Source organism: Somniosus microcephalus, chromosome 19 (assembly GCF_052327205.1).
Source record: "Somniosus microcephalus isolate GS21.2 chromosome 19, FLI_Smic_1.0, whole genome shotgun sequence".
Lineage (NCBI taxonomy): Eukaryota > Metazoa > Chordata > Chondrichthyes > Squaliformes > Somniosidae > Somniosus > Somniosus microcephalus.
In genome coordinates, this window is record NC_141005.1 from 39613434 (window position 1) to 39635024 (window position 21591).

The following is a 21591-nucleotide window of genomic DNA, read 5'->3' on the forward strand; positions in this document are numbered from 1 at the left end:
GAGCTACCTCTGAGCCAAGCTGACATTGGATGGATTCAGAGCCAATGTGTGGAGCTACATTATATGGAAATAGCCACTGCTTATAAAGCAAAGCTGAGAAATCATCCTTGACGAACCCTAATTTCCCCTCTTAAATTTTATCCCATGCTCATTTGAAGATGGTGACTCATGGATCCACAGACAATACTAGCCCTCTCACACCAATGTGAGCTTGGAAGGTGAATGTTGGCGTGGTAGTTGACTTTGGGGCATCACAGCAATACCTGGCATACTCCTCACCCAAGAACCATGCACCTGCATTTTCCTGTTGCTGTTATGGGATGGCGAAGAGAAGCTGGGACTCTCGCTTATTCCTCTCCTTCTTACTCTAGGGATACTGAGGTCAGTTGTCGTACATCCACTCCTGGCCCAGCTGGAATCACTAACTCAGCAAAGAACATGGTTTGAACCTGAGACTTGCATGGCTCAGTTAGCCATGTAGTGCAATTAATACATATTAACTGTAAAATCAGGGTATTAATTTTATCTCACTCTGTAAAGCAGTTTAGCTCACAGCGTGCTATCTCAACAAGAGGAAGATTTACAGCAGAGAGGTTAAAAAGAAAGAACTTGCATTTATATAGTGCTTTATCACATGCTCATGACATCCCAAAGGACCTTACAATCAATGGTTTACTCTTTGAAGTGTAGGCACTGTTTTGTAGGTAGCCATTTTGAACACAGCAGGTCCCACGAACAGCAAATGTGAATGGGTGAATGATCAGGTGGTCTTGGTTGGAAGAGGAATGTTGGCCAGGGCACCAGGAGAACTCACTGCTCTTCTTTGAATGGTGCCATGGAATACTTTTACACCCACCTGAACAGATAGAAAGGGGCCTTGGTTTAATGTCTCATCTGAAAGACGGCACCTCTTACCATGCAGCAGTCTCTTGGTACTGCTCAAATCTGTAGTGGGCCTTGTTAAAAAGGGGAAAATGTGCCAAAACAGATATATAGAAAAGGAGCACTTCCTTCATTAAAGTGTTTGTCAAACTTTTCTACACATGACAAAATTCCACTAATATTATTGATTCACCTCATCATGCCATTGATGTGTGATGCGATTGTAATGGAAATGATGCAGAGCTCTTCCTCCTCAAACAAAAGAAGGTTTGCAAAACACTTTGATGGAGACAGGAACAGGGTATGAGAAACTAATGAAGCTCCCACAAGCTGCCATTGAATCTCCACTTACCTTCAAAATAAAAAGATCTTGATTAAAATTGTGGAAACAAAATTAAATAGTCTTTAAAACTGTGACTAAATGATGGTTTAAAAATGCTTTAATAGGCAACAGCTTTCTATTTTGCAATTAAGCCATGCTTAAGTATTAAGTAATTTTCAAGAGGGAGTCTCCACATAAGTATGTATCCCTTTTAAAAGGCAGCCCGAAAGAATTATGACACAAACAAAAATATTTGAAATGATAATTGTAATTTTTTGTAATTGATTTTTAAAATAGGTCTTGATGGTCAGCCTCTCCCTTTAATGTTTTAATTAACATTAACTTTTTAAAAAACTTTTGTCCATAGGTAGTCACCCAAAGTGCAAAACCCTCTAGTGCCCTGCCAAGTAAAAATGACACACCTTCACCACAAGCAAGCTCGGTTGTCGGTTGTGACTCCGCTGATCTTCTGCTCGGTGGAAATGAGCAAATTTACTGTGGTAAAATGAATCTAGTCAATTTACTATATATAAGTTCCTGAAACATTTAATATAAGCTTTGCAGTCATCCTATTTAATTATGTCTTCCTTAAAGTTATTTAGGGGTTACTGACTTTGAAAGGCCGTTGCTGAGCATCATTTTTATTACAATAGGCACATTGCTGTCACTCTCTGCTACAAAGCTGCGGAACTTTTTTTTGACTTGTTATAAATGTTTGAGGCTCTCACAAGCTGCCACTGAATCTCCACTTATCTACAAATGCACAGATCTTGGGTTAGGATTGTGGAAACAAAATTAAATAAGGGTCAGCAAAGCACAAGTTTCTGTTTACGTACCTCCTTCCAGACCACAACTTAAATATAGTGTCTAGTTGCATCACATGCAAATGGTGAAATGAGGCACTTGGATGTGACTTCTGTAATTTCATCATATGCTGCAAGCAACAAAAAAGGTTTACCAAACATGATAAATTGTCATAAAGGCACTTCAAAAGATTTGCATGTTTTGTGTAAGAAAATAAAGAAAGATCTTGGATTCATATAGCACTTTTCACAACCTCAGGATGTCCCAAAAGTGCTTCACAGCCAATGAAGTACTTTTAAATTGTAGTCACTTGTAAGGTAGAGAAACACAGCTGCCAATTTGCACACAGCAAAGGCCCCACAATGAGATGTGACCCGTTAGTCTCTTTCTGGTGGTGTTGGTTGAGGAATAAATAAAGTCCAAGACACCAGGAGAGCTCCCGTGTTGTTCTTCAAATAGTGCGGTGGGAACTTTTTACATCTGCCTGAGGGGGCAGACAGCTTCGGTTTGACGTCTCATCCAAAAGACTGCACCTCCGACACTACAACACTCCCTTATTACTGCACTGCAGTGTCAGCCCAGATTATAGGCTCAAGACTTGAGTGGGGCTTTACCTTTAGACTCAGAGGCAAGAATGCTACCACTGAGCACAGGTTAAGGGTGTTATTGAGTTACAATCCAATCCAGAAGAGTTGATGGTGGTCTTCTTTCACTGAAATACGAACATATGAAAATGGCGGAGAAGGCTAGTTGGTGCATTGAGCCGGTCCTATACTGTGGTTCTTGCAATTAAGCATCATGACCACCAAGGCACCTACCTACCAGTAGCCACGTAAGCTCCTGGGAGAAGCAAAAAAACCCACATTTTTAGGGATAAAGGAATTCTGGGATATTCCTCTCCGAACCCTGAACATAATTAAAATGACATCCAGAAGAGCACAGCGTCCATGAGGCATCTCACCCAACATGCCACCACCTTTTGTACACAGCGATATCGGCCTCAGCCAAGAACTCGCCAGCTTTCTTTTGAACATTTGAAGTGAATCTGCAACCATGGCAAGAGCTGGCACCTGGTTCCAGAGGACACTGACCCTCTGTGGAAAAAAAGAACCCTCTGACCTCGCTCTATGCTTATGTAACATGCGCACGTGCCCTGGTCTTCCTACTCTATCTAACTCAACGAGTCTATCCACACACACACACACACACACACACACACACACAGTCTAGACTTTAGATTTTTTAGAGTAAAAAGACTCTGCTCTATGATAACTAAACTAAAGACTTGAAATACTTGCATTTATATAGCGACTTTCACAACCCCGGACAGCCCAAAACACTTTACAGCCAATGAAGTACTTTTGAAGTGCAATCACTGTTGTAATGTACGAAACTAAGGGCTTTTAAGCTTGGTATCATTCTAATGGCCCTCCTCAGAACCTTTTCCAGAGCCCCATTATCGTGTGAGGGGATCAAAACTGGATGCAGTATTCTGGATGAGGCCTAACCAAGGTCTTGTACCAGGACATTATGGTTCTTTTTGTTTTATATGGGATTGTCCGAGCAACACATACTAGTACAAAAACAGAAAAGCTGGAAATATACATCAGATTAGACAGCATCCCTGGAGAAACAGAAGTCGTGGTTCAAGTCTTAAGACCCTTACTAAGTACTGAATGATATTACAGAGGAACAAAATAATTAAAAAGGAACAAAATAAGGAAAAGGAGGAAGGGAAAAAAAAACATACACAAGAAAAGAAATGGAATGACTGCAAAGTGCTTGGGTGGAGAACAGCTGATGGTTAAATGGCAGAAGTGATATTAGCAGGACATGAAAGGAGACATAATGAGAGAATAAAAAACATAGGAGGGCTGGATTTTGCCGATGCTCAGAGGGCGGGTTTGGAGGCGGGTTCGCTGTCAAAATAGCAAAGATTGACAGTGGGTAGGAAACCTGCTGTCAACCTGCCTCCACGAGTCTCCCAGGTGTCGAGTCTGTCAGCGGAGAACTGACCCGACACCAAGCGGCGGGGGAGACAATTTATATAATGAAATGGCTTGTTAACAGCCAATTCAATGGTATTTTGAGCCTACCTTGCAATTTTATGTACTCCCCATGGGTTACCCGCTGCTCAGGGAACTCGCCAGCTCACCCTGGTGTGAATGGAGTCTGCTCTGATGTATCTGATAAGCTGACAGCTGCAGAAGTGGTATAAAGGATGCCATGTTGCAGCTGTTCAGTTTCAGAGCTCAGAAACTGTTGGTTACTACATTTCTAAGACATATAGAGGTTTCTTTACCTTGCAAGTGTTTAGAGCCAACTGTATATCCAGTGCCACCTCATTGGAACAACCTCTCGCACCATTGACAGATCGCTTCTGTCATCTCACCTGCAGCTGTCAGCTATTCCAGCAACATCAGTGCCCTTGAAAAAAATCACATCTTGGTCCTCTGAATCTTTCCATGAGCAGCCCCAACACCAACATCACCAGGCACACCAACACCAACCTTCTCCACCATCACCTGATGCTGCACAGGACATCAGCCCCTGACAACAATGCTGCCCGGGAGGCCAGCAATGGCATCACCATGGCCAGATTTACTTCACTTGACGCTGTAAACCTTGGATGCCACATGATGCACCAGGCTGACACCATCCCACACCAGCACCATAAAGCATCCCTTTAATGTCCAAGCCATTCCAAGCCACTTGCGCCCGCCGGAAATTCAGTTTCAGCGCCCCAACTCGAAGGCGGCCGCTATTCAAGGGTTTCGGCGCCCCCGCTTGGGGCGCTGAAACTGAATATCGGCACGCTAGGTGCCGCAGCGCCACCCGCTGCGGAGCGGCAGGCTGCGGTACTGCAGGCCTTCCTCCCTCTCTTAAGGGGGAGGTGCCTGCAACAGCGAGATCGCCGCTCGCTAGTGCCGGCAAATGAGCCCGGCACCACGGAGAAGTGCCGGGCTCCCGGAAAACAGCCGGCAATGCCGCGGGGGCGGGGGGTGGAGGAGGCCGGGGAAGGAGGTGCGGGCAGGCGGCCGCCGAAAAAGCGGCCGACCGCACCTCCGCCTTAACTCGCCCCACTAACGCTACAGGACGGCCCCGTTTTCTGATCGCTGTTTGCGGCCGCTGCGGAAGAGGCGGCCGCAACTCAATATGGCGGTCGGGCCGGTAGCGGGGCACTGCGCACACCGATGATGTCATCGGTGGCGGCGCAGCGCTACTGGCTAACGCCGCCATTACTGCAGCGCTGAATATCGGCGAAAGCTCAGCAAGTGGCGCAAAAGCCCTCTTTGGGCGAAAACTGGGCGCAAAGCCTACTGAATTTCTAGCCCATAGTGTCCAAGGCCAGAGCATAGCAAGAAAATAACTTCCCAGACCATGTGTGGCTGCAGGTCTGTGATATACAGTAGTTTACTTTACTGCGCTTTACTGCACTTGCTAGGTACCAAATATCCACTAGGTGGTGGCACACAATGGAAATCGACCCAAATTACTCAAACCCCTGAATTAACTGGAAAACTAACATAAATTCCTAAAGGAAGGCAGCACAGTCTGACAACTCATTACCAGAAACTTCACATGGACATTTGCTAAACCTCTCAAGTGCCTACCCTTGTGTGTTGTTAGTTGATATGCTTGCAGTTGGATGAGGGTGAGTGTGAGGGGTGGCTAATGAGATGGGGAAGTGATAATGTAGATAGAGAGGGATGGGTGGAGGTGCAAGGTAAGTTGGTGTGAGTAAAGATGTGCAGGAGTAGGGGAGGGAAGGCAGAGTGATGGGGATGCGATGAGTGGCACAGCAAGGTGAGTCTGAGTGTGGCTTTGCAGTAACACTTCGTGATCTACTGAGATCATTGAAAGGTTGGCGCCACTGCAACCAGGCACTCCTGACAACATCCCTGCTTGTGTCCTCCTGTGCAATGTGCAACCAGACAGCGTTGATGATCTGGGGAGGTCTCTTCCACCCATGGGAAAGGTAGAGAATCTCCCTGCGTGCTGTTACTCCCTCCATAAGCATATGGAGGGAGTCATGGTTGAGCCTGGGTGCAGACGTGCACCTTTGTGCAGTGCTCGTCAGTGTTTGTATCACCTCAATGCTGCAGAACACTGACAACACAACTGTCAAAATCAATGTGGCCGTGGTCCCTTCCAGTCCCGCTCCTGTCTGCGGCTGCAGACAGGAGCGGGACCGGAAACCGCCAACCAGCTCTCCCACCGCCATCCCGCCTCCGCAGGGAAAATCCAGCCCAGAGAGTGTGTGAATAGCTAAAGGGGTTAGGTAGAATGGGAAGCATGAAAGGCCAGCAAGGCGGAGCAGGCTGCAGTGGCCCAGGAGTCTGGTGGAAGAAGAAAAGCAGGTCGACACCAAGGATGTTTTCAGACTTCCAGCATTTGCAGTATTTTGCTTTTTGTTAATAAATCCCAATATTTTATCAGCCTTTACTATAGCCTTGCGGGACTGATTGTGAACTTTGAGACTCAAACACCAAGGTCTCTTTCTGCTCAACAGACTTTAGTTCAGAGCCCTGCTTGGTACATACATGCTTGGCGTTAGCCCTACCCACATGCAAAACAGTACATTTATGTACATTACATGCCATCTGTTGGATGCAGGCTCATTCCACCTTCACATCACGATCGCATTGTGGTATTTTTTCTCATCCAATGTTCTAACACCAGTACAAATCTTAGTGTCATCCACAAACTTCCCAACAGTTCCTCCAATGCCATCATCCAGATCATTAATATAGATGGTGAAGAGAACGGTCCTAACACCATTCTCCCCACAGACCCACAACCATTAATAACAACACTGTCTCTGAGAATGGAACCAATTCCTTATCAAATCCCACAGGACCCTACCTTATAAATTAGTCTATTGTGTGGCACCTTGTCAAATCATTTTGAAAATCCAAGTATACTATGTCGATTGGGCTTGTTTTTATCTAATCTCTGGTATTTGAGATTCTATATCAGTTAGGCCTTACAGATGCAGTTACTTAGGTTTAACCCTTGTGCCAACTGTTAGTTGGTAGATATTTGAAAGGTAAACACAGCCCCACAGGAAAGCTTTTGTGGGGCTCTGGCCTTGCTAACTGTTGCTTTGCCTTTAAGTAAACATCTCATTGATCTTCAGGCAGCTTTCTTCTGCTCTTGTCCCCTTTTAATATTTTTCTTCCCTCTTTCCCTCTCTTTGTTCCCTCTATAACAGGCACTATCTGATTAGGATGGGAGCTAAATGATCTTAGGTTTCTGCCAATTTTGATCTTTAGTCAAACCCTAGGAGGTGTATAAATCCAGCCCAGAGCTACTTGCTTACAGAATTTCACATCTTTCCTGTGAGATCTCTCTCAATTACAGTATTTGCATAATGCGCAGATTAGAGTTGATAAAGACTTGGGGATCATTATGTTCCTGGTAATTGCTGGAGTTCGAAAGACCGTCACATACATTAGTTAAGTACATAACTGGCTGGAAGCTATTCTTAGGCACCGTGCTGAGGCAGAGATAAAGTAGCTATGATGTAGAAAAGGAGCTATTGAGTACATCATGACTAGAAGACATCAGGGTAGATTTTCAACTTGCTGCCCCTTGGTAGCACTGCCATTGCAGATCGCTGCCCATTATAGAAACCACCCAATTTTCATTTTCACTGATTACAAATTGGGCAGTTTCTACAATTGTTGACGACCCCTTTTTTTTACGCCCAAGTGACAAGTTGAAAATCTACCCACCATTGTACTGGAACTCAGTGTAGCTGTAAACCCAATTCCTACTAGCATGGCCAGTACATTGTAGTGCCAATGTGCTGGGCCACCGGAACGGCACTGAATTTCTGCCTGGCCTTCCAGCGCACTCCTGCCATACGTCTGGTGGGAGTACAGTGAACGGCCTGGGAGATGGGTTGGGACCCATTTGCACTGGGACCTGGTCTTCAACTTCCACAGGGCTTTGTTTGGGGTGACACCCTTGTGGGGTCAGGAGTGGAGCTTCCCGACAGGCCCATCTCGGCACTCACACCGGGAATCAAAGGCCCATGGATTTTCAGCCCATGTAAATGGGCAGATATTTTTTTTAAAAAGATGGAGGATTTTGCTGCAGGACAACCATGGATATGATGAGAGATTATCAAATTTCAGGATTGGAGCTTGAATATCATAATGGATAAAATGAAATGGAGCCAAGGAATGGGCTAGAAAGAAGTACCGCTGCTGTTGATTCTGTGGTGTAGATAAGGTCCTAAACTTGCAACAACCCAAAAGACAATCACTCGCAGTTTAATAAAGGTTACAATAAGTACAGGTCAAGTACAAAAGGTGTATACATAGTTGAGCTGTTCATTACATTTTTAAAGGCTGTCAGAGTAACAACTGAACCAGGGCCTTAAGCTACACATAGAAGAGAAAATACAGAGATTCAGTTTTATCCCCAGTAAAATAAAATTCAATATTATTGTTTGCTTCACTGTAGCTCTTGTTTTTAACAGAGATGAATGGATCCCAAACCAAGTCCAACTAAACATTCCAGCAATATGGCACATACTTTACTAAAACTCAGTACAGCTCAGACCATGAGATTAATTTTGTCCATACTTCTTTCTATCCCATCTCTTGACTCTATTTTATCGATTCTATTCAAATTTGCTCCATTTTTAGTTCTCCATTATTTTCTGTTGATAAGCTTTAATATTTCAGCTTGTAACTTTCCCTTCCTCACTGACCCTTAACGATGTGGATCGGCTGCCAATTTCTGATGCCCAACACTATTTTCTACTCTTGAGTTTTTCTAAATCTTCTATTATAGTTGTCAAATATTGATCTGTGGGTTTGCAGAACATGACTGGAAGAGGGATATTTTCATAAGAAACTAATATGCGTAAAACAGTCGGGAATGTGGTATTTTATTGCCTTATAAAACTCCATGTTATTAGGTCAATTACTATCCCTATCATGTGGTGTATATAGCATGGCTGACATTATACCGCTTATCAAGTTAAACACGATAATGCTCATGATTTTCAGGAAATGGCAGGAGAGAAAGGGGGCATAAAAACATGCCAGGGTATGGGCAACAGGTTTGCATGGAAAGGAAAATAAGCTACAAAATAAATTTTAACTCTTTTTACATTTGATTTTGCCCTTCAGTGATTACTCACAAGACACCTCAAAAACCATGGGCAGATCCTATTATATATAACTATACCAAGGAGTACCTGGTGAAAGAGTTGTACGCACTGAAGAAATTGCTGCAAGGTGGTCTGACAGTAACTGTAGTCGAAGAAAAGGTAGACCTTGTTTATGGTTATTGGCGGCTAATTCTGTTATGCTCACTGATCGGATTTGTTTTACCTGTTTAACAGTTTGTTTCGGTTTCTGCAAACAATCAATGGCCTGAGTTTTCCACGGGTTTCGTTGCTGATTGAAGTTGCCTTGGATATTCTGAATCTTTTAATGCACACCACTGAAGCAGAATCAAAAACTCAATTCTAGTTCTGATGAATATCTGATGACCCAGATCTGGAGTCTTGCACTCAGAATCCACCACTGTGGTTGAGGATGTTTAGCCCCTTATATGTCTTATTAAAAAAAACACTGTAGGTAGAAAGCTCAAACATAGAAAGAGTATTAGGAGAATATCATTTTTCCATTCACAGCAAAGATCATTTAAAATTTCTATTTTCTTTCTTACGAATGGGGCTGAGTGGCATTCTCTCGTTCAGGCATCAGCTATACTTATGAACACAATATACTTTTATAGATCATTAAAATCTGAGCAGTTATTAAAATAAAATTAAAAGATTTGAAATGCTATCTTGAGGATTTTGTAACTTGAGTTTTATTCTCTTGAAATATTGTTTGCTTGTTGGTATGTTCTAACTCCTCTGATGGTACATTTGTTAAGCGATCATTTTATTTTGAGACTAAACTCTTGTTTCTTTCAATAGATCCTTTCATGGCCAATCGAGATGGAGGATAACAACATTCCAGAAGCTTCCATGAAAGATCAAGCAAAGGTGGTAACAATGCACTTGCAAACTATGCCAAATATACACTGCAGAGAAAATTAGAGGGCTCACTCATATCTGTTACTGGCCTTGGAGCAGGCCATCCATCCCTTCAACCAGACGAGGTTGACCCAGGGAGAGCCAAGAAACAGAAAGGGAAGAAAGTAGCTCAATGGGGAAGGTTAATCTGGAGTAAAATGCTTATGTTGCAAAGTATTTCCCTATTACTCACTTTGCTCATATTTTTTCTCAATTAAAAATCCCCTAAATGTTGGGGAAATATTGCTCCATAATACCACGCTGCATAATTATGGGGACTCAATGGACCGTAATTTGCAGCCCCTACGGGCACGTACGAGGTGTGTACATACAGAATCCCCATAATGGGGATTCCCTTCTGTCATTCGTTGGTCCGGCCCACCTGATCCCAGGAGTGCTTGCGAACCGCCTGCGCCCCTGGGATACGCGGGCCTCTTCCCGTGGGTACCCGGGAAGGCCCAGGACCGCGGGTCTCCATGGGTCCCGAGGCCCCAGGTACACGGGCATTTTATTTTGCAGATTGGAGGTATTTCCCCACGAGATGCCTCCAACCGCAAATTCAGGGTCATTATTTCAAGTTGGGTGAAGCCCCTTGGATATGGTCAGTAGTGTCAGCCGTAGACTCCCCGGTATTAGTTCATCAGTTTTCGTGCCCGGATGCCAATCTAGAGTGGCCAATCATTAAATAACAATGTAAAAATGTCTGTTGCTTTTTGGTGTTTGCAAATGTTGATTTGGCTAAAATGTATATTTTTTTGAGGAGGAATTAGGGAGGTAAAGGCAGCGCCAAGGATACGAAGGGCAAAGGCAGTGCCAAGGATACAAAGGGCAAAGGCAGCGCCAAGGATACGAAGGGCAAAGGCAGCGTCAAGGATACAAAGGGCAAAGGCAGCGCCAAGGATAAAAAGAAGCTAGCTGTTGCACTTCGAAGTAATCCACCTATTCAGAAAATACTCGGAAATTGCCATGTAGATTTGTACTCCATTGTAAAAGGAGATCACTTCTTCGAAATGGTTTGTGATTTAGGAGTTCCCAAAATTGAGCCAAAAGTGGAATCGCCAATACCAGAGGCCAAGGTAATATACAACTACGAACATTTAAAATAAGAGCTAAATGGCTTATTAATCTTGTAACCATGTCTACAAAATTTAAAGTGTGAGCCCAATATTAGATGAATTAGTTAACATGAATCTTTTAACAGAAAAGAATAAAAAAATTATTTTGTTCAATGTACTGAATTATTTATTATGAAGTGTGCTTTAATTGTGATCATTTGCTAAACTGTAGAGGAAGAGGTGGGGTTTTCATAAATGAACTGTGCTAAACGGCTAGCCTTTAGACAATTGATGCGGCATGATTAAGTCAATTTATTGTCCTGTAGATTAGAGAATCACTACAAGATATGGTTTCATCATTCTGTCTGCTGTACCAAAGATATTAGAAATACAGCACATGGAGTGGCATAATGATGGTTGCATAATAGTATGATGGTTAACTCCAAGGTCTGTTAAAGTTTAATGAGCATAATATTAATATTAGTTCATTGACATGACACTTTATTCTATGGGTTTGCTTATTCATTCCACTGTTTGTAGAATAAATGGGCTTGATTCCCTATTTTGGGACAATGTTCCAGCAAGGCAGAACTTCTGCCCACGTCTCCGAATCCACCGTGACCCATTTCCCTAGGCTGGGGTCATCTGATGTGTGTCGTGGGCTTCTGGCGGGATTCCAGTCACCAAGGTGTAGCTGCCCTCTCATTACCTTACCTGACCTCATCAGATCATTAAACTTCTTGCAGCACTGAGTTGCCATGCAGGGTGTTGGAGGTGGTACTTACTGCCCTGGTCACTTCCTTCCACTGTGTCTGTGCAATTATCTCAGAGGACCTCTGCCCTCCATCTCCCTCCCGATGTGTACTTAATCAGCAACAATCCACTGAAAACTGCTAGGCTCAGCAATCTGAAGCAGACCTCGCAGACAGTGCACCACAATTCTCAATCCTGTTTACCAACAAAAAAAAACTGTTCCTGTTGACACCTGCCTCTTTAAGCTGCACTTAAATCCTATAGCAGCACAACATTTCCTGCCCCACTGGGAGGCTTCCAATTGTAGGTGGAAATACCATAAGGGCATGCCCTGAAAATTCACCAGGGTCAGCACTAGTTTAGTCAGATGGGCAAAAGTCCTGCCTAGCAGCAATCAACCCGCAGAAGATCTAGGCTCGTGCTCGTTAACAGAGGTTAATGTTTCAATCATAGGTACACAGAAACAGGAGTAGGCCATTCAGCCGCTTGAGCCTGTTCTGTCATTCTATTAGATCAGGGCTGATCTGTACCTCAACTCCATTTACCCTCATAGGAACAGGAGGCCATTTAGCCCCTCGAGACTGTTCCACCATTCAGTGAGATCATGGCTGATCAGTGACATAACTCCATATACCCATATCCCTTAATACCTTTGGTTAACAAAAATCTATCTCAGTTTTAATATTAACAATTGGCCCAGCATCAACTGCTGTTTGCGGAAGAGAGTTCCAAATTTCTACCACCCTTTGCGTGTAGAAGTTCTTTCCTAACTTCACTCCCGAAAGGCCTGGCTCTAACCTTTATGCTATGTCCCCTAGTCCTAGACTCCCCAACCAGCAGGAATAGTTTCTCTCTATCTATCCTACCAGTTCCCCTTAATAGCTTGAAAACTTCGTCACCTCAAATCATCTCAACCTTCTAAATTCCAGGGAATACAACCCTAGTTTGTGTAATCTCTCCTCGTAATTTAACCCTTGGTCTCCAGGTATCCAGAACTGAACACAGTACTCCAGATATTGTCTAACTAGGGATTTGTATAGCTGTAGCATAACTTCTAACTCCTTGTATTCCAGTCCTCTAGATATAAAGGCCAGATTTCATTAGCCTTTTTGATTATTTTCTGTACCTGTCCATACCTGCGGTACCCCACTAGTCACTGCCTGCCACTCGGTCTTTTTCCGAGTGGCAGGCAGTGACTAGTGGGGTACCGCAGCTATTCACAATATATATTAATGATCTAGACGAGGGAACTAGATGTAATATCTCCAAGTTTGCAGACGACACAAAGCTGGGTGGGCGTGTGTGCTGTGAGGAGGATGCCAAGAAACTCCAGTATGATTTGGACAGGTTGGGTGATTGGGCAGAAGCATGGCAGATGCAATATAACGTGGATAAATGTGAGGTTGTCCACTTTGGTGTCAAAAACAGGAAGGCAGATTATTATCTGAATGGCAATAGATTGGGAGAAGGGGAAGTGCAACGAGACCTGGGCGTCCTTGTGCACCAGTCGCTGAAGGTAAGCATGCAGGTGCAGCAGGCGGTTAAGAAGGCAAATGGTATGTTGGCCTTCGTAGCGAGAGGGTTCGAGTACAGGAACAAGGATGTCTTGCTGCAGTTGTACAGGGCCTTGGTAAGACCACATCTTGAGTATTGTGTGCAGTTTTGGTCGCCTTATCTGAGGAAGGATGTTCTTGCCATGGAGAGAGTGCAGTGAAGATTCACCAGACTGATACCTGGGATGGCAGGAATGACATATGAGGAGAGATTGGGTCGATTAGGCTTATACTCACTGGAGTTTAGAAGAGAGGGGATCTCATTGAAACTTATAAAATTCTGACAGGACTGGACAGACTAGATGCAGAAAGGATGTTCCCGATGGTCAGGGAGTCCAGAACCAGGGGTCACAGTCTAAGGATAAGGGGTAAGCCATTTAGGACAGAAATGAGGAGGAATTTCTTCACCCAGAGAGTGGTGAACCTGTGGAATTCTCTACCACAGAAGGCAGTAGAGGCCAATTCATTAAATATATTCAAGAAGGAGTTGGATATATTTCTTAAGGCTAAAGGGATCAAGGGATATGGAGAGAAAGCAGGGACAGGGTACTGAATGTGGATGATCAGCCATGATCGCATTGAATGGCGGAGCAGGCTCGAGGGGCCGAATGGCCTACTCCTGGTCCTATCTTCTATGTTTCTATGACATTTTAACGATCTATGTACATGGACCCCTAAGTCACTTTGGATCTCTACTGTTTCTAGCTTTTCACCATTTAGAAAGTACTCTGATCTATCCTTTTTAGGTCTAAAGTGGATGACCTCATACTTGACTATATTGAAATCCATTTGCCACAGTTTTTCCCCATTCACTTAATCTATTAATATCTTCGTAATTTTATGCTTCCATCTACATGGTCTACAATACTGCCTATCTTTGTGTCACTGGCAAACTTGAATAGTGGCTCTCTATCCCATTATCTAAGTTGTTAATACAGTAAATATGGTGAATAGTTGAGGCCCCAATGCAGATGCGTGTGTGATGCCATTGGTCACATTGTGCCAATTAGTGTAACTGCGCATTATCCCTGCACACTCTTCTGCTGCTCAGACAATCTCCTAACCAGGTCAATAATTTGCCTTCAATTCCATTAGCTTCAACTTTAGCTAACAGTTTTTTATAAGGGAGTTTATCGAATGCCTTCTGGAAGTCCATATAAATAACATCCATAGACATTCCCCTGTCCACTACTTTAGTCGCCTCTTCAAAAAATTCAATCAGGTTAGTCAGGCATGACCTACCCTTTACAAAATCCATGCTGGCTCTCTGATCAGCTGAAAAATTTCACGGTGTTCAGTCACTCCATCCTTAATTATAGACTCTAGTAATTTCCCAACAACAGATGTTAGGTTAACTGGTTTATAATTCCCCAGTTTCCCTCGCTCACCTTTCTTAAATAGCGGAGTGATGTGCAATTTTCCAACCTAACGGAACAGTTCCTAAATCAAGAGAACTTTGGAAGATTATAGTTAGGGCATCTGCAATATTCTCACCTACTTCCTTTAAAACCCTGGGATGGACTCCATCAGGTCCTGGGATAATAACAGAAAATGTTGGAAATACTCAGCAGGTCAGGCAACATTTTTTTTAAAATTCGTTCATGGGATGTGGGCGTCGCTGGCAAGGCCAGCATTTATTGCCCATCCCTAATTGCCCTCGAGAAGGTGGTGGTGAGCTGTAATCTTGAACCGCTGCAGTCTATGAGGTGAAGGTACTCCCACAGTGCTGTTAGGGGGGGAGTTTCAGGATTTTGACCCAGCGACAATGAAGGAACAGCGATTATATTTCCAAGTCAGGATGGTGTGAGACTTGGAGGTGGTGGTGTTCCCATGTGCTTGCTGCCCTTGTCCTTCTAGGTGGTAGAGGTTGCGTGTTTGGGAGGTGCTGCCGAAGGAGCCTTGGCGAGTTCTGCAGTGCATCTTGTAGATGGTACACACTGCAGCCACGGTACGCCGGTGGTGGAGGGAGTGAATCTTTAAGGTGGTGGATGGGGTGCCAATCAAGCGGGCTGCTTTGTCCTGGATGGTGTCGAGCTTCTTGAGTGTTGTTGCAACTGCACTCACCCGGGCAAGTGGAGAGTATTCCATCACACTCCTTACTTGTGCCTTGTAGATGGTGGAAAGGCTTTCGGGAGTCAGGAGGTGAGATACTCACCGCAGAATACCTAGCCTCTGACCTGCTCTTGTTGCCACAGTATTTACGTATGTGGCTGGTCCAGTTAAGTTTCTGGTCAATGGTGACCTCCAGGATGTTGATGGTGGGGGATTCGGTGATGGTAATGCCGTTGAATGTCAAGGGGCAGTGGTTAGACTCTCGCTTGTTGGAGATAGTCATTGCCTGGCACTTGTGTGGCGCGAATGTTACCTGCCACTTATCAGCCCAAGCCTGAATGTTGTCCAGGTCTTGTTGCATGCAGGCAAGGACTGCTTCATTATCTAAGGAGTTGCGAATGACATTGAACATTGCGCAGTCATCAGCGAACATCTCCATTTTTGACCTTATGATGGAGGGAAGGTCATTGATGAAGCAGCTGAAGATGTTTGGGCCTAGGACACTGCCCTGAGGAGCTCCTGCTGCGATGTCCTGGGGCTGTGATGATTGACCTTCAACCACCACAACTATCTTCCTTTGTGCTAGGTATGACTCTAGCCAGTGGAGAGATCCCCCATCCCCTGATTCCCGTGACTTGATGCCACACTCGGTCAAATGCTGCATTGATGTCACGGGCAGTCACTCTCACATCACCTCTGGAATTCAGCTCCTTTGTCCATGTTTGGACCAAGGCTGCAATAAGGTCTGGAGCGGAGTGGTCCTGGCGGAACCCAAACTGGGCATCAGTGAGCAGGTTATTGGTGAGTAAGTGCCATTTGATAGCATTGTCGATGACACCTTCCATCACTTTGCTGATGATTGACAGTAGACTGACGGGGCGGTAATTGGCCGGATTGGATTTGTCCTGCTTTTTGTGGACAGGACATACCTGGGCAGTTTTCCACATTGTAGGATAGATGCCAGTGTTGTAGCTGTACTGGAACAGCTTGGCTAGAGGCACAGCTAGTCTTGGAGCACAAGTCTTCAGCACGATAGTCGGGATGTTATCGGGGCCCATAGCCTTTGCTGTACCCAGTGCGCTCAGCCATTTCTTGCTATCACGTGGAGTGAATCAAATTAGCTGAAGACTGGCTTCTCGGGAGGAGGCCGATATGGATCATCCACTTGGCACTTCTGGCTGAAGATGGTTGCAAACGTTTCAGATGGATGTTTGACCCAGGGTCCTGGGGATTTGGCACTCTTTGGTGCCATTATTTTCTTCATTACTGTTATTTTGCTTACGTTAATTTTGGTGAGTCCCTGTCCCAATATTAGTTTCCTTAGGATGTCTGGAATGCTATTCTCGTCCTTTACTGTAAATACTGACAATGTAATTATTAAACATGTCTGCTATTTCCTCATTTTCATTTAAAATATCACCGTCAGCAGTATTCAAGGGTCGCACATTGTTCCTGACCACCCTCTTTTCCCTTCCTTTGATCTGTATCTTTTGATACCCTTACCTAATAAAAATGTCAATCTCAGTATGGAAAATTTCAATTGACCCAGCATCCAAAGCCTTTCGTAGGAGAGGGCTCCAGATTTCCACTACCCTTTGTGTGGAAAGGTGCTTCCTGATTTCACCTCTGAATGGCCAGGCTCTGATTTTAAGATTGTGCCCCTATGTTCTGGATTCCTCCACCAGAGGAAATAGTTCCTCGGTATCTACCCTTTATCGTTTTAAACACATCAATTAGATCACCCCTCAGCCTTCTAAACTCAAGGGCGTACAAGCCAAGTTTATACAACCTTGTCCTCAAAATTTAACCCTTTAAGCCCTGGCATAATTCTGGTGAATCTGGGCTGTACCCCTTCCTTGGCCGATATGTCTTTCCTGAGGTTTGGGCTCCAAAACTGAACGCAGTACTCCAGATGGAGTCTGTACAACTGAAGAATAATTCTTCCCCTTTGTACTCCAGCCACTGTGAGATAAAGGTCAACATTGCATTAGCCCTTTTGATTACTTCTTGTAACTGTGCACTAGCTTTTATTGATTTGTGTACTTGGACGCCCAAATCCCTTTGCTCTTCCACAGCTCCTAGTCTCTGGCCAGTAAGAAAATAATCCGATTTGACTTTCTTGGATCTGAAGTGGATGGCCTTACACCTCCCCACATTGAACTCCATCTGCCACAGTTTTGCTCACTTACTTAATCAATCTATGTCCCTTTGTAACCTCCTGCTCCCATCTACATGACTGACAGTATCAAAAAATACAGATCACAGGCAGGGTAAATGGAGTCGAGATACGTGATCTAACTTACTGTGCCTCCTAATTTAGTGTCCTCTGCAAATTTGGCTGTACAACTCTCTATTCCTTCATCTGTCATTCATAAAAATGGTGAAAAGCAGAGGCCCCAGTACAGATACCTGAGTAATACTACTTGTCACATCCCGCCAATCAGAGAACATTCCCTTTATTCCTACTCTCTATCCCCTACCTCCCAACCAATTGCCAACCCATGTCACAAGGTTACCTCTAATTCCCCGTGCTTTATTTTTTGCCAACATAACTAGAAAAAGGTGTTATGAGGCGGACATAGTTCACCCTTGACAGAAACATAATTTTGGTAGAAAGAACCAGCTTTAACAACATACTGTTAAGGTTGATCACCGTAGGCAACAAATAGAAAAATCACTGTGGCAATTATAATGGCTTAAAATTAATGTTCTAATTTGGTTTTTAAAAAGCTGCATCTGTCCATAATTTCTTCTTAGGAGCCTAGAAAAGGAAAAAATGCAAAGAGAAAAGATGACAATTCAAAAGCTGAGAAAGGCACTGTGGCAAGTCCGGAAAATAAACCAAAAGACAAACAGGACCACAGTAAGTGTAGTAATGGTCTTAGAAACTCGTGTACCAAAATACTATGCTTCACTTGGTCTGATGTTTTGTATCCAGAGGTTAATCAGCTACAATGAATACTGACCATATTATTTCCTAGGAATAATGCCTGTTATTCAATAACTTTGCAGTAATTATGTTACTAAATAAAGCACTTGCATTGTAAGCAAATGCTGCTTATCCACCATGGAAAAAAGCGCAAAAAATGTATATTGTATAATATTACACAAATATTGAACAATTTTTCTAAAGTCGTAGGTAAATATTACATCCTTGAAGCCTGTATCTTTCAGTAATAATAAGGCATGTAATATTTTTACCGCATGTTAATCACATGATATACAGCTTCAGTAAATCTTCTGTACCATGTGATGGGTTAACCACTGTTGCATTAGGCTGCCAATTGGACTACAGAGAGCATCAGAGACGGTGCTGCAATGAGCAATCGCATGGGAGGTCTACCAATATGCTATAAAAAGTAATATTTTTATAGAAACAGTTTTTAAAGTTCTAGACCTAGAAATCGGATCACATTGCACCCATTTTACAGGCGTAAAGCGGGACTTTAAGCATCCAACATGGCAGATGAATCATATCATACAGCACAGAAGGAGGCCATTCGTTCCATCATGTCTGTGCCGGCTCTTTGAAAGCTATCCAATTAGTCTCACTCCCCTGCTCTTTCCCTATAGCCCTGTAAATGTCTCTTTTAAATATATATCCAATTCCATTTTAAAAGTTACTTTTACTTTTAAGCTGCTTCCACCACCTTTTCAGGCAGTGCATTCCAGATCATAAGAACTCGCTGCGTAAAAAATTTCTCATCTCCCCTCTGGTTCTTTTGCCAATTACCTTAAATCTGTGTCCTCTGGTTACCAACCATCTTGCCAGTATAAACAGTTTCTCCTTATTTACTCTCCCAAAACTCTTCATAATTTTGAACACTGCTATTAAATCTCCACTTTACCTGTTCTGCTCTTAGGAGAACAATCCCAGCTTCTCTAGTCTCTCCACATAACTGAAGTCCCTCATCCCTGGTACCATTCTAGCAATCGAGTAAATCCTCTCTGCACCCTCTCCTTGACATCCTTCTTAAAGTGTGGTGCCCAGAATTGGACACACTGCTCTAACTGAGGCCAACCAGGGATTTATAAAAGTTTACCATAATTTCCTTGCTTTTGTACTCTATGCCTCTTATTTATAAAGCCAAGGGACCCATAAGCTATTTTAACAGCCTTACCACCTTGTCCTGCCACCTTCAAAGGTTTGTGTATGTGACCCCCCAGGTCTCTTTGTTCCTGCACCCCCTTTAAAATTGTACCATTTCATTTATATTGGCCCAGAAATTCGGGTCGCCATGGGTGAGTACGCATGGGATACACACACGTGGGCCCGATGGAAGTGCCGGTTTCCTGCATGCACTGCGCATGCGCGGGAAACCGGCACTTCCGTTCCGCTGAACGAAGGGGTTCAGAGGTCGAACGCGTGCGCGGGGGAGTCTGCGCATGTGCTTTAAACTTACGTTTTTTTTTTTACAGGTTTCTCCGGGAGGGTAAGTCTTTAGAATTTAGAAATGGTCAATTAATTAAAATTAAAACATTTTTTCCACAAGTTTATTATTTTTAAATATTTTAAAGCAAGGTAAGTTTATTTTTAGCCCCGTTAGAATATAAAATTATTTTTTTCAAAAATTTAAATTATTGTTTAAAATAGTTATTTAATAGTTTATTTAAAGTGTGATTTAAAAAAAAAAAAATTATTTGAAGGTTTACTGCTATTTTGGGGCCGTAGTATTTATAAGTCTTGACAGGTCTTCTTGTCAAGACTTAATGGGCTTTTCCCTCCTCCGATTGGCTGCCCATGGCCCACGTGATCCCAGGGGCTGCATCGAACTAACTGCGCCCCTGGGACACGCAAGCACTGCGCGCCGGCAGCTGGGCCAGGCCCCGGATCGGAATTCCACGGGGCCCTACAGCTCAATGGTCAGCGCGCAAGGCAAGTGCAGGTCGGGGGCTTACACCCGCGGGTGCAGGTCGGGGGCTTACACCCGCAGGAAGCCCCCGACCCGAATTTCTGGGCCATTGCCTCTCCTCACTTTTCCTTCCAACATTTCTCCCCTATTCTAATGAAGGTATTAACTCATTTAAAATACATATCCATCTTATCTCATAACATGATTATCATTCGTTACTTTTAACAATAAAAAGAGGGAAAATATTGGCAAGAAAATAAATGAAGTGTCAAAACTTCAAACAAACAAGAGTGGCGAGCACAGACTGGATAGGAATAAACTCTCGGATAACAACATCAAGGTCTAATGTTGCAATGCAAAAAAAAAAAATTGCAATACTTGTATTTCTTGCCATGAGAAGTTAATCCATTACAACAAGAAGTACAAATTATTAATCTGTCACAAGTTAATGTGTATTTGAGTTTCAAAGTGTTATAATTTTTCAGCAAAGTCAATAGTCCCCAGTCACAGTTCTGACTCTCTTCCAACACTTAACTTGTGCTCACAACAGAGAATCCCATAAACTGGAAACTGCAACCTTACGTGTGTCACAAGTAGGATAACAACTATTCCCTTAACAGTGGAATATTATGCCCAAACTAGTGGGATTTACATGATTGAGATATGATTCCAGAAAAACAAACAACTAATGATTGTCTGCTGGCAGCACTCATGCACTGCAGTCTGGGGTCACTATGCTTTGTAAATCCATGATGTGCAGTTTGTATCTTCTGGTTTTTTTTCAGAGAAACGAAAAGGAAAAGAAGATTCAGGGGTTTCCGAGGAAGTTGTGCCTAAGCATCTCTTTGTCGAGTTTAAGTTAGAGATACAGCAGTGGTTGACAATGGCAGATGCGCAGCAGGAAGCAAACTCAACTAGCTCCCCAGTCAGTTGGTACAATTTTAGATAATGTGTGGCTGCTGGAATTTATTTACATTGTGAAATTCAACAATAAAAATAATGGCCATTACTTTAAATCTACCTTTGCATTTCTTTATTCTTTTGAGATTCATAGTTATTCTATGAGGTTCAAGGTTTGTGTTTTCAGCCACTTAAACATCAGCGAGTGGAAGTTTTCATTTGTCATAGTTAAAAACACAAGACTTCATCGAAGGTCCTGGAAAGGACTATTCTCGAATGCTGGGCTCTCGGGAAATCTGAGCTCCAATATGTGAACTAAGGGGCGAAATTCGCTTGCCTTGGCCCAGTTATCTTTGGAATCTGGAAAACT

The 21591-nt window shown here is 43.4% G+C and overlaps 1 protein-coding gene across 1 annotated transcript in view; it reads left to right on the top strand.

Annotated features, from left to right (window-relative positions):
- Nucleotides 1–21337, top strand: part of LOC147104362 (leucine-rich repeat-containing protein 43-like) — a 57454-nt gene extending 36117 nt beyond the window's left edge. Inside the window, exons 6-11 of the mRNA XM_085961648.1 lie at nt 1572–1704; nt 9157–9296; nt 9957–10025; nt 10826–11131; nt 18226–18331; nt 21107–21337. Coding sequence (XP_085817774.1) covers nt 1572–1704; nt 9157–9296; nt 9957–10025; nt 10826–11131; nt 18226–18331; nt 21107–21270 — 918 coding nt within the window. The 3' untranslated portion in view covers nt 21271–21337. The remainder of the gene's footprint in view (nt 1–1571; nt 1705–9156; nt 9297–9956; nt 10026–10825; nt 11132–18225; nt 18332–21106) is intronic.
- The last annotated feature ends 254 nt before the right edge of the window (nt 21338–21591 follow it).